Source organism: Salvelinus namaycush, chromosome 13 (genome assembly GCF_016432855.1).
Source record: "Salvelinus namaycush isolate Seneca chromosome 13, SaNama_1.0, whole genome shotgun sequence".
Classification (NCBI taxonomy): domain Eukaryota; kingdom Metazoa; phylum Chordata; class Actinopteri; order Salmoniformes; family Salmonidae; genus Salvelinus; species Salvelinus namaycush.
The window spans coordinates 20,090,897-20,103,696 of NC_052319.1; the positions used below are offsets into that span (position 1 = coordinate 20,090,897).

The 12,800-nt window shown below is 42.0% G+C and overlaps 1 protein-coding gene across 6 annotated transcripts in view; it reads left to right on the forward strand.

The window, feature by feature from the left end:
- The window catches only part of LOC120058316 (unconventional myosin-Ib-like), a 142,951-nt gene that overhangs the window by 95,879 nt on the left and 34,272 nt on the right, over positions 1-12,800 (forward strand). For 3 of the 6 annotated variants that reach the window (XM_039006887.1, XM_039006890.1, XM_039006888.1), the window contains exons 9-15: positions 265-368; positions 5,528-5,675; positions 6,826-6,944; positions 10,488-10,574; positions 10,759-10,824; positions 11,121-11,126; positions 12,378-12,482. In XM_039006887.1, coding sequence (XP_038862815.1) covers positions 265-368; positions 5,528-5,675; positions 6,826-6,944; positions 10,488-10,574; positions 10,759-10,824; positions 11,121-11,126; positions 12,378-12,482 — 635 coding nt within the window. The remainder of the gene's footprint in view (positions 1-264; positions 369-5,527; positions 5,676-6,825; positions 6,945-10,487; positions 10,575-10,758; positions 10,825-11,120; positions 11,127-12,377; positions 12,483-12,800) is intronic. The other 3 variants (XM_039006889.1, XM_039006892.1, XM_039006891.1) reach the window with 1 other exon arrangement.

Consider the following 12,800-nt stretch of genomic DNA (forward strand, 5'->3'; position numbering starts at 1 on the left):
ATGTAACCTGTAATCCAATACACCATACTGTGACTTCCCTTGATACCTGATACAAGCCTTTAAAGGGCCATTTGAAACTGCTGCTCGTGTGTGTGTGTGTCTGTGTGTCTGTGTGTCTGTGTGTGTGTGTGTGTGTGTGTGTGTGTGTGTGTGTGTGTGTGTGTGTGTGTGTGTGTGTGTGAGAACTGCTGCTCTAAAGTGTATAGCACTTTAGTCAATATGCACCATGCTAAAGCCATGTGTGTTTGTCTTTCTGGCACACAGTGAAGCTGAAGTTGGACAGAGATTTCAGTAAATACAACTACCTGAGTCTGGATTCAGCCAACGTCAATGGGCTGGATGATGCAGCAAGCTTCAGGACCGTCAGGGTGAGACACACACATAATTATTGTCTGTCATTGTGTCAACTTGTTTTTGGCTTAGCTTAGAGGTGCACTGTGACAAAGGGTAGAGTGAGAGTAGAGGTGGTCTGATCCTCTTTATCTACTGACCGAATAAACGAGCACGTAGATTGGATTAAGGTTTAAAACAGCTCTGGTCCATGCGCCTAGCAAGCTAGTGTCTTCTACAGCCTCTCTACCTGTAATGTGAGGGTCCATACACGCTGCTGAAAAACAATTCACCAATGAACGGCGACCTTACACAGACACGCCCCTTAATTTTGCCAGCTAGAACCAATGAAATGTCTTCCTTTCTGCCGTAGTCTTTTGCTTATCCATGTGTGTAGTTGTGTACAGACCCTAACTTGAACTTTGAACTATATCCACAGCAGGAGAGTGAGACAAGGATAAGTTTAGCTCAGAGAGGGAATCCCATTCCACCTGCCGTGAAGGCGTTCCCGTACTGTAAACGATAGCAGAATGCTTCAGAGTACACAGGCAGATTGGATGCTGTACTGATGTGGGAAATGTTAGGGAGGAACAGCAGCTGCATTCTAAAGTACACACACACAGTCGCTCTCTGACATGCAGGGCTGCAGAGCGTGGTCATCATGTGTAAGTCTCTATCTTCCTCCTGACTCAGTTACCGTTGGTGACACACAAAGGATGTTATGTTATGAGCTGCCTGAGCTTTATCCATTCCCAACTCCCTTAACAGGACTGTCCTGTACTCCACTGTCTCCCTGCCCTTGGACTCTCAGTAGCAGTGAATGTGTCCCAAATGGCACCTATATAGTGCACTACTTTTGACCTGGGCCTACAGTGATTAGAGTGCCATTTAGGACACACACGCAGCATCCTGTCTTAGCACTTCTCTCAGTGAGGGATCTAGTAAGCCATCTCACAGCTGCAGTCCATCTCAACACAATAGATTTCAGTGATTTACAACAATAGGCCTCTCCACTGGATATGATGTTGTTGTAGGAGCCAAAGGCAGCCTGCTACAGTTTTCTCACCCTTGTTCAAAATGGTGTCAAATCACAGTAACACATGTTTAATAATTCAAGATACTGTAGGTCCCCTACTACACAATCCACATCACTGTGTCCTCTGTCAGTAGTTGTCTCTCTTTCCTCTCCAGTCCAGAAACGCGTCTCCCTTTTCTGTTGTCCATGTTATCATTGTGTGTTTGAGATTGACTACATGTACATTAAAGTCCAACTGCATAGAATCACCCGTCTACAAATCCCCTTGCATCCCAAGTCAGGCTTCGATACTGTGACCAAAACAGTCACATTTGTGACCGTTTTACTTGGCGTTTTACAAGCGTGCCAGCAAATTATTTTTACCTGGTCACTTTAGTTGTTGGTTCACAATTAGCTTTTTTTATCATCATGATTTATTCAAACAGTAATGCGCAATTGACCAAAAATAAACTAACTTTCTGAAGAGGCAACAACGGCACGGGAATGCCCCTGTCTGTGTGTGTGTAAGGGCTCGACCTACAGGGGAGGTTTTAGAAACCCTCCGGGCCAGTCGATCATCCCCATCAGTTAAAAAGATATTGTAATAATGCTTTTTAAAATGTATTTTAAAAGAAATCTAGGCTATATAATTATTTGAAAAAGATGGATTCCCGAAGCTGTTCATTCATTATGTCGATTATCTATCACGCGCGCTCGACACACGTAGCCTATAGATAATTGGTCGGGCAGAGAGAGCGAGCAGCTCTCAAACAGCTGGTTGTTGCCTGGCGCGAAGACAGACAGCGATAGAGGAAGGAAAGATGTTCCAAGTGATTATATCTACCAGTAAATGCTAAGGCAAAAATGGGTATGCAAACAAGGTAAAAGTTCAAGGTCTTGGTTGAATATTTGCAATACGCAATTCAGTCATCATGGAATAGTCTACCTTAAAAATGGCATTTCCTCTAGGCTCTTTGGGCCTTGAAAAGTCATTGAAATTATCGTAGGCGATTTAGAAATTCTACTGCTCCAATATAATCAGATTTTAGTTTCTGACCTGTTTTTCTGATCAGTTTGTTTCCTGTCGTTTCAATGGAAGGGTGTTGTGCTAGTCTGTTGCGCTTGTTGTGGTAAAACCATGTGCGGTTATAAAGAGAAAGACAACATCGAATGTTGGCTTCAACTTAGTTTTCCATACAAAGCGTTGCAATACAAAGGGAACCCAGTTTTTGGTTGCTTTTAAAACATGATACGGTAACCCCTCAATAACTCTTCAACATCACAAATGGCGAGACCTACCACATGGACAGACTTCATTAGTGTGTTTGTGTCGGGAGAATGCTGTCTTTAGTCACGTAATGCCCACATTATTCTGACATAGAATGTAAAAATGTGAATGTCAATGCATAATGCCATTGGGTAGGCCTATAAAAAGGTGTTTTTCTTAATAGTAATATATACTTTTTTTTGCAAACATTTTGGGGGAATTTGTTCTATGGGCTATTACAAAAATGAAATATAAAATGTACAGTACCAGTCAAAAGTTTGTACACCTACTCATTCAAGGGTTTTTATTTATTTGACTAGTTTCTACATTGTAGAATAATAGTGAAGACATCACAACAATGAAATAACATATATGGAATCATGTAGTAACCAAAAAAGTGTTAAACAAATCAAAATATATTTTATATTTGAGAATCTTCAAAGTAGCCACCCTTTGTCTTGATGACAGCTTTGCACACTCTTGGCATTCTCTCTATCAGCTTCACCTGGAATGCTTTTCCAACAGTCTTGAAGGAGTTCCCACATATGCTGAGCACTTGTTGGCTGCTTTTCCTTCACTCTGAGGTCCAACTCATCCCAAACCATCTCAGTTGGGTTGAGGTTGGGTGATTGTGGAGGCCAGGTCATCTGATGCAACACTCCATCACTCTCCTCCTTGGTCAAATAGCCCTTACACAGCCTGGAGGTGTGTTGGGTTATTGTCCTGTTGAAAAACAAATGATAGTCCCACTAAGCGCAAACCAGATGGGATGGCGTATCACTGCAGAACATTGTGGTAGCCATGCTGGTTAAATGTGCCTTGAATTCTAAATAAATCACTGACAGTGTCACCAGCAAACCACCATCACACTACCTCCTCCATGCTTCACGGTGGGAACCACACATGTGTAGATCATCCGTTCAAGTACTCTGTGTCTCACAAAGACATGGCGGTTGGAACCAAAAATGGCAAATTTTGGACTCATCAGACCAAAAGACAGATTTCCACCGGTTTAATGTCCATTGCTCGTGTTTCTTGGCCCAAGAAAGTCTCATCTTCTTATTGGTGTCCTTTAGTAGTGATTGCTTTGCAGCAATTCGACCATGAAGGCCTGATTCACGCAGTCTCCTCTGAACAGTTGATGTTGAGATGTGTCTGTTACTTGAACTCTGAAGCATTTATTTGGGCTGCAATCTGACGTGCAGTTAACTCTAATGAACTTATCCTCTGCAGCAGAGGTAACTCTGGGTCTTTCTTTCCTGTGGCGGTCCTCATGAGAGCCAGTTTCATCATAGCGCTTGATTGTTTTTGCGACTGCACTTGAAGAAACGTTCAAAGTTTTCCATATTGACTGACCTTCATATCTCAAAGTAATGATGGGCTGTCGTTTCTCTTTGCTTATTTGAGCTGTTCTTGCCATAATATGGACTTGGTATTTTACCAAATAGGGTTATCTTCTGTATACCATCCTTACCTTGTCACAACACAACTGATTGGCTCAAACGCATTAAGAAGGAAAGAAATTCCACAAAGTAACTTTTAACAAGGCACACCTGTTAATTGAAATGTATTCCAGGTGGCTACCTAATGAAGCTGGTTGAAAGAATGCAAAGAGTGTGCAAAGCTGTCATCAAGGCAAAGGTTGGCTACTTTGAAGAATCTCAAATATAAAATATATTTTGATTTGTTTAACACTTTTTTTGGTTACTACATGATTCCATGTGTGTTGTTTCATAGTTTTGATGTCTCCACTATTATTCTACAATGTAGAAAATAGTAATACATTATTTATTTTTAAAAACCTTGTATGAGTAGGTGTGTCAACTTTTGACTTGTACTTTAGGTCCTTAAATTACAATTAAGTGTTTGAAAGAGTTACTAAATTTGTCTAGCCAATGTCTGTATAAATCTTGTGATTTTTAGTGAAAAAATGGAGTGGTTTTGAACACATTTTTCCTGAGAGGGGGCACATTCAGTCTTCAATTGGGCCACACTGAAATGTTATTTCCTTGCTGTCACAATTTGCTCTATCCATCGATTTTGGAATTTTCTATGCTCCCATACTGTCTAGTGATTATTAGCGAGCTGGACAGTCAAGATACTGTATGAATATATGTCCGTTATCATTTGTACACAGTGTCGATTTGGTTCTAGTAATTTGAAAAGGATTCTTCGGGATTTTGGAATGAGGCACTTTATCTACTTCCCTAGCAGATACCCATCGATTTCCAGTAATTACGCTAACGCTAGTTACAGTAGCAACTGCGCTAGCACTAGTTACTAGTAGCAACTCCCTTCAAACTGCACACAGAGACATAAAATAAAGTGCAATGTTTTTTTATTGCAGATATCAAAGTGCCATGTGTTATTTTCTGTGAAATCCTCTAGAGCAGGGGTGTTAAACATACAGCGGTCCAATACGGCAACAAACTCACTATACTTTAAAGGGATACTTAGGGATTTTGGCAATTAGGCCCTTTATCTACTTCCCCAGAGTCAGATGAACTCATGGATACAATTAAGTCTGTTTTCTTTGCTGTTACAGTAAATCTATCTAAATCAATGTAAGAACACAAGGGCATGATGTAATTGATGATGTAATTTAAAAGATGGCTAGTCATTATTAGCCTGGTGCTGTATGGAATGCAGGCACATTATGGGACAAAGGCCAGGCCATTATCAATTATTTTAAAAAAATATATAAAAATATTGGTGTGACCAAATTGTGCTGGTGCAACCAACTGAAAAAGTTGGTAGCACCAGTGCCACCGGTGGAAAAAGTTAGTGTAGAACCCTGCAAATAACTACTCATTAACAGATCAAGATGAGTTATTCTGTAACTTTTGTTGCTCCAACTGATCCTCTCAAACATGCTGAATGTCTAATTGGCTCTCTCACCCCCTGTGCCATCCCAGAATGCCATGCAGATTGTGGGCTTCATGGAGGCTGAGGTGCAGTCGGTTCTGGAGCTGGTGGCTGCCATCCTCAAACTGGGGAACATTGAGTTCAAACCAGAGTCCAGGGTCAACGGCTTTGACGAGAGCAGGGTCAAGGACAAGAATGGTGAGACCATAGTCGGACTGGACAACCAACAGCTTTACTGTGGGACAGAATTTCCTGTTACAGTACACATGGACACACATCTCACTTTTTTAAGTAACTTTTGTGCCCATGTGTGGATGCCTGCATTTCCCTTGCATCTTGAAAATGTAAAAATCCTGTGTTGTGGCTATAGAAAATATTGTTTTGGTTATTCATTTTCTTGTCAATTGAAGGATAGATAAGAGAAGCACATTGTAATTTATCAGTTAGATTATCACCACTGACCAATAGTCAGTCCCTCCACCACAAGCCATGGCTTTAAGTTCTATCAACAGCAGCCTATATGTTTGTTCTTGTACTGCCCCCTACTGGTTAATGATTAATTCATTTCATGACTTAAAATATAGCATACTGTAGTTACTATGATTGTAAGTACAATAGGCCTATTGATAACCCAATTGCTTACAGCTATCCCCTATTAAGCAAACATAATATTTAGCATGTCTTAGTAACCCAGCCATGGCACAACTTTGCTTTCTTTGCAAACACAACTTTTCTACATGTCACACTAAAGTGGAACTCCACATGGTCTGTGGTGTGAATCATAGAATCCACACATCTTCTTTCTAAAATTACACCAGCTTATTAATGACATTTCCCCTTATGACCATTTGACGGCTGTATGGACTGTCACGGTACACAAATAAATTAGTCAACAACACCACTCTTACAGAAGACCATTTACTGAGACAATTGACATGTAAATACCTAAAGACATTAAGGCTAATGCGCTTCAGTAACTCCTCTTAAACACTACTCTGTCCGGCTGCTTTGGGAATTCCTGGCCAGGAGACACAACACTGATCCTAAAGGAGGTCCTCTGAGAATAGAGAGAGTAGATTACCTCATCTCTTTATGGAAAGGGTTTAGCTAATGCCCTTATGGCTACCCACTGGAACCCTGATACTGACGTCATGTGGCATTGTTGGTAGAGCTTAACGTTTATATGGATTCCATCATCCCTGCAGGGGATAAATGTATTTTATTGATAGATTTCATCTAGTCATTGCCTATTTGTTTCTTTGCCCTAGGCCTGTATACAAAGCTCTATGATTGAGTGTTTGTGTCTGTTCTCTTAGTGAATGTGTGTTTCCTCTGCTCTATCTTCCAGACCTGAAGGAGATGTGTGAGCTGTTGGGGATTGAGCAGTCTGTGCTGGAGCGGGCTTTCAGCTACCGCACGGTGGAAGCCAAGATGGAGAAGATGTCTACCACACTCAACGTGGCCCAGGTGAGAAGAAGAACAGTCTGTCGTCACTGTATAGCAATAGGCTTGGGCGGTATACTGTATACCGGGGTATTTGGAAATAGCCATGGGATGGTTTTTCAATACCATTGAAAATATTTCTTATGTTTTTTTATACATTTAAATATTTGTAGCTATTTTTTAAGTAAATACCTGCAGTCAACTTGTGCAATATGTTAGGAGATAAAGAAGATCGCCGCCTTCATTTCATCTGTCACATATCATTATGAATCTTACCGGCAGTCCCCAGTCACTTGATGTTTCTTTACAAGCACACAGCAGCAAGAGACCGGATCTCACTGTTGTGCATCACGCCCCAGGTGATCTAGTTACAGTATGTGATTCACAGCTAAATGTTTGCCAGCTAGATCTTATATAACTATTAAGTTAACTGTCTAAAATGTGCTAAATGCTCTGCAGTTGTGCGTTTGGTTTGCTAATTTAGTAGCTATCTAGCTAAGTGGTTAGCTTCACTTGGTAACAGCTGAGAATCCCATCCTGGATTAAGAGCCTTTCTGTCTATTATTTGTTTTGTGCCTGCAGCAAATTGTGAGTAGCATTTTTGAGTTGCTTGTGAAACTATATGAGCTGGGATGTCTGTCCTGCATATAGTTTAGGTCAGAGACTGTATACAATGTTCCCAATCCGCTCGTTAGCATTTAGATGACACAAGGTCGGTATGACAATCTGGATACCGCACAAGCCTATATAGCAACACATTACTTTATTTACATAATCTATTTAAACATGAGTGTTTATATAATGTAATAATATATGCCACTTTTATCAACTTACAGTGAGTGGCAGTGCATGCATTTTAGTATGTGTATGTGATCCCTATGGGACTTGAACCCACGACCTTGACGTTGCTAGCACCATGCCCTTACCAACTGAGCCGCACAGGACGACCAAAAGATCCTGTCATCATTGTATTGCAACACACTTCCTTTCATGATAGCACTGACAGTCTAAGTCTTAGGGGCTGTTTCACACTCCAGTTGTGGATGGATGAGGAAGGACGAGATGAATTCCCTCTGACTTAGTTCTCTAGCAGCTAGCTAACCCCCCCCATCCCATCCCCACCTATTGTACATATCCATAATAGAAGCCATAATAGAAGAGGGGTTGGTGACTTATCCCCTGGAAATGCAGAAGTAGGTCACATTGTGGAGGTTAGTGAGTTCAGGCAGCAGGCACATTCATGTTTTAGATGAGAGGAATATAAGCTAGTCTCCTCTCTCAATCCTGGAGGTCTGTGAGTTCAGGCAACATCCAGTTGGAGATGAAAAGAAGAAAGTCATAGAGGCTAGTCCTCGCCCTAGTCCTCTCTCTGTGCTCTACAAACACAGCTTATGAAGGAAGGTAGAACGAAGGGATGAGCTTCATGTCTCCTGAAAATTATTTAAACATCCTTGGCAGATATCTGGTAGCCTGGTTCCAGATCTGTTTGTGCTGTGTTGCCAACTTCTATACTCTTTGCGTTGACAATGACCATAGGAGTTGACAAGGCTGCACAAACAGACCTGCTTCCTTGAGACAGAGCACTACCGCCTGGTGCAGCTCTCTGGAGTCCATCAGAACTTATCTTAACAAATATCTGGCCAGGTAGCATAAACAGAAGGGTGTAAAAAGGCCAGACGGAGACAATAAATCAGAGCACATTGGTTGTAGGTCTTAGAAGAACTATCAAACTAAGGATCACCAGATTATCCATAGCACATCAGCTCCTAGAAGTGTTTGTTTGTCAGGGAGGTTATGCCTGGTCCTGTCACAGTTCAACTCTTCCTGTGTGTGTGCGCGTGCGCACACACGAGTGCATTCATACCCCTTGACTTTTTCCATATTTTGTTATGTTACAGCCTTATTTTAAAATGGATTACATTGTTTTTCCCCCTCATGAATCTACACACAATACCCCATAATGACAAAGCAAAAAAACGTATTTTTTTTGTTAAATTATAAAAAATTCAAAACTGAAATCACTTTACATAGGTGTTCAGACCCTTTACTCAGTACTTTGTTGAAGCACCTTTGGCAGAAATTACAGCCTCAAGTCTTCTTGGGTATGACTCTACAAGCTTGGCACACCTGTATTTGGGGAGTTTCTCCCCTTCTCTGCAGATCCTCACAAGCTCTGTCAAGTTGGATGGGGATTGTCACTATTTTCAGGTCTCTCCAGAGATGTTCAATCGGGTTCAAGTTGGGCTCTGGCTGGGCCACTCAAGGACATTCTGAGACTTGTGCCGAAGCCACTCCTGCATTGTCTTGGGTGTGTGCTTAGGGTCCTGTTGGAAGGTGAACCTTCGCCCCAGTCTGAGCACTCTGGAGCAGGTTTTCATCAAGGATCTCTCTCTACTTTGCTCTGTTCATCTTTGCCTTGATCCTGACTAGTCTCCCAGTCCCTGCCGCTGATAAACCTCCCCACAGCATGATGCTGCCACCAAAATGCTTCACTATAGGGATGGTGCCAGGTTTTCTCCAGATGTGATGCTTGGCATTCAGGCCAAAGAGTTCAATCTTTATTTCATCAGGCCAGAGAATCAGCCCTGACCAAGGCCCTTCTACCCCGATTGCTCAGTTTGGCCAGCTCTAGGAAGAGTCTTGGTGGTTCCAAACTTCTTCCATTTTAAGAATGATGGAGGCCACTGTGTTCTTGGGGACCTTCAATGCTGCAGAAATGTTTTTTGTACCCTTCCCCAGATCTGTGCCTCGAAACAATCCTGTCTCGGAGTTATACGGACAATTCCTTTGACCTCGTGGCTTGGTTTTTGCTCTGACATGCACTGTCAACTGTGGGACCTTATATAGACAGGTGTGTGCCTTTCCAAATCATGTCCAAACAGTTGAATTTACCACAGCTGGACTCCAATCAAGTTGTAGAAACATCTCAAGCATGATCAATGGAAACAGGAAGCACCTGAGCTTAATTTCGAGTCTCATAGCAAAGTGTCTGAATAATTATGTAAATAAGGTATTTCTGTTTTATATTTTTAATACATTTGCAAAAATGTCTAAACGTGTTTTCGCTTTGTCATTATGGGGTATTGTATGTAGATTGATGAGGAGAAAAACAAATGTAATGAATTTTAGATTAAGACTGTAACGTAACAAAATGTGGAGAAAGTCAAGGGGTCTGTATACTTTCTGATTGCACTCTACGTGTGTGTGTGTGTGTGGTTTGCATGAGGAATGACTGCCTCTCTCTACTCCAGTGTGGCTGTGTGCCAGAGAATGAGCCTTTAGTAACTATAGGGATATTATTTGGCCCACTCTAGGACACGCCTGCCTGTTCTGTTGTGGATGGTTGGAATGAGAAACATTCTACAGCTGGAATTATAGCTTGACTGATTGATGCCACTTTTACGTCCATAAAGACTTATTTATCGGAGCTCCATGGGCCCTGTCCCAGTTGACTGGTGAATGCTACACTACTACAAGCATTTGTCAGAGATATTTACTACAGCTATCTTTCTCTGTGTATGAGAGCACTGAAATCTATATACTAAGCCTTCATTTGTGATTTGCTAGGCTTACTATGCCCGTGATGCCCTGGCCAAAAACCTCTACAGCCGTCTGTTCAGCTGGCTGGTCACCAGGATCAATGAAAGCATCAAGGTAGGGCCTCTCTCTGGTCTCGCTCATGACAGTATATCAGCAAGGTTTGTCCACTATTATTCTACAAGCCCTTGACTATAAAGATATAAGCCCTTCCAAACTAGATGAAATGATTGTCATTAAAACAGGACTATAATTTTATGTGTATCTTATACTTTCTCTTTCCCTTTATTTCTTCTCTCAGGCTCAAGCAAAAACGCGCCACAAGGTGATGGGCGTCCTGGACATCTATGGTTTTGAAATCTTCGAGGTAAGAGTAATTGCACACGGTAGTGAAAGAGGTCGCCTAAATGAACAGAAATATGTCCAGAAATGACCTCACACCTCCCATCCCCCATGAGCGGAAGCGTCTTGTTTGCCTAAAACAAAGAATTTGTGTGGTTTTGTGTCATAATACATTTGACATGAACAACTAGCAACTTAACTTCCACAGTGCCTCTTTAAATTGATCTCTAAGGTGCATGTTCCTAATATTCCTGACTGTTCCCCACTCATTGTGAAGTCGTTTCATTCCTTTCTCCTGAATGTTGTTGTCTGGGCCGACAGGATGGCGTAAGTACACCTGCCGAGGGCGTGCTGAGTGCAGTGTGCATGCTGTGATCTAGCTCAGCCCTTAATCCTAGTCTTAATTCAGATCCTATCTGTAACAGGACCTCCCTTGTGTTTTGGGGGGGATATGAAGGAGTACTGGTGTCTCTCTTAAGGGAAGGAGAGAACATACAATAGCAGAGCTATTCTGACGAGTGTATGAATTAGCCTTTTTCCAGATCTGTTAGTGCTGCCTTGCCAAATCCTATGGTCCTCATCAAGCCAAATGTTTGGTATGACAATAACCGTAAGGGTTGGCAAGGCAATGCAAACAGATATGGGACCAGGTTATGTATGAACATCCTCCTTCTGTTGCCATGTGGCTCCTTCTCTTCCTGACCAGAGGTCACCAGCACGTTCTTCATGCCCAGTAGTTATGCTGTTCTAACCCTCAGTAACCTAAGCAAATGGAGTGATATTGTTACCTAACCCAAAGCTGCTGCTGTTAGCCAAGAGTCATGACTGGAAACTAAACTGGTCTTCTTAACTGATAAGAAAGGGGGATAATTTAGAAAATGTAGATATTTTAAATTGTTAATAATCTTTTACATTTTATGCCTGTTCACTGTCTTTGTTCGACACCTTTGAAATGAGCTACTGATAAACAGTGAAGCTTTGCCAAGATTAGTTAACATGCATCCATGATAAGAAACACAGATATGACTTTACTATCAGGCAGCTATTTGTCCAAAGACTCTGTCTGTTGGGTTTGTTCAACAGGGGTTGTAAAGCAATAAGGAGGAATGCCAGTCAAAGAACGTTTTATGCCCTCATTGTCCTGGCTGTATGGTACTGTAACTAGCATTGCCACACATGTATAGTCTGTTCCCACAGTAGTCTGTTTGTTTGAAAAGAGACATATTCTTTGTTAGCGTGACATAACAGTGAAGGAATGGGGATCAAGGAATTTTTGTCTTTTTTGGCATTACCCTAGTGGTATCCAACAAGGGAGCCGCAGGGGGAGAACAGGACCTGGGAGTGACCCGAAAGCTTATTGGAAGGCTGCATGTCAACATAGCAACAGGTGGTGACAGATGGTGGCATTTCACAGTGTCAGACAGGCAAGAGAGGACAGCAGTCAGTGTATTAGAGTTTTCCCCCCAATATGTACTGAATGTGGTGCGATGTGGTACCCTGCTGTGTGCATCTGGAATTATAAAAATGTTGCCTATTTAGAACATGAGTCTAAATGTTGTCTTTGGGGGTTCTCTACAGGACAACAGCTTTGAACAGTTCATCATCAACTACTGCAATGAGAAACTGCAGCAGATATTCATCGAACTGACGCTACGCGAAGAGCAGGAGGAGTATATCAGAGAGGTAAACTGTGCCCTCGTTCACCTTACTGGGGACAACAAGGGTGTGTTCACTAGGTCATATTGTAGATTTTTAGTGTGAAATCTTTCATAAAGGACAACAAAAATGAGTGTTTCTTATTGGGACAAATCGTGGTAGTCCCTCCCTGTTTCAGTGTGTTTTCTTCCCTTTGGTGCTTAATGAACTCAACCCAGTCGTTGCACTCTAATGGCATGCACTCAGAGGAGAGCGTTGCCCCATAAAGCCATCCATCTCTCACTGTTCACCCCCAGCCTGTCAGCCTCTTTGTGCCCCCCTGACACCTAGTCTACATTCCACACA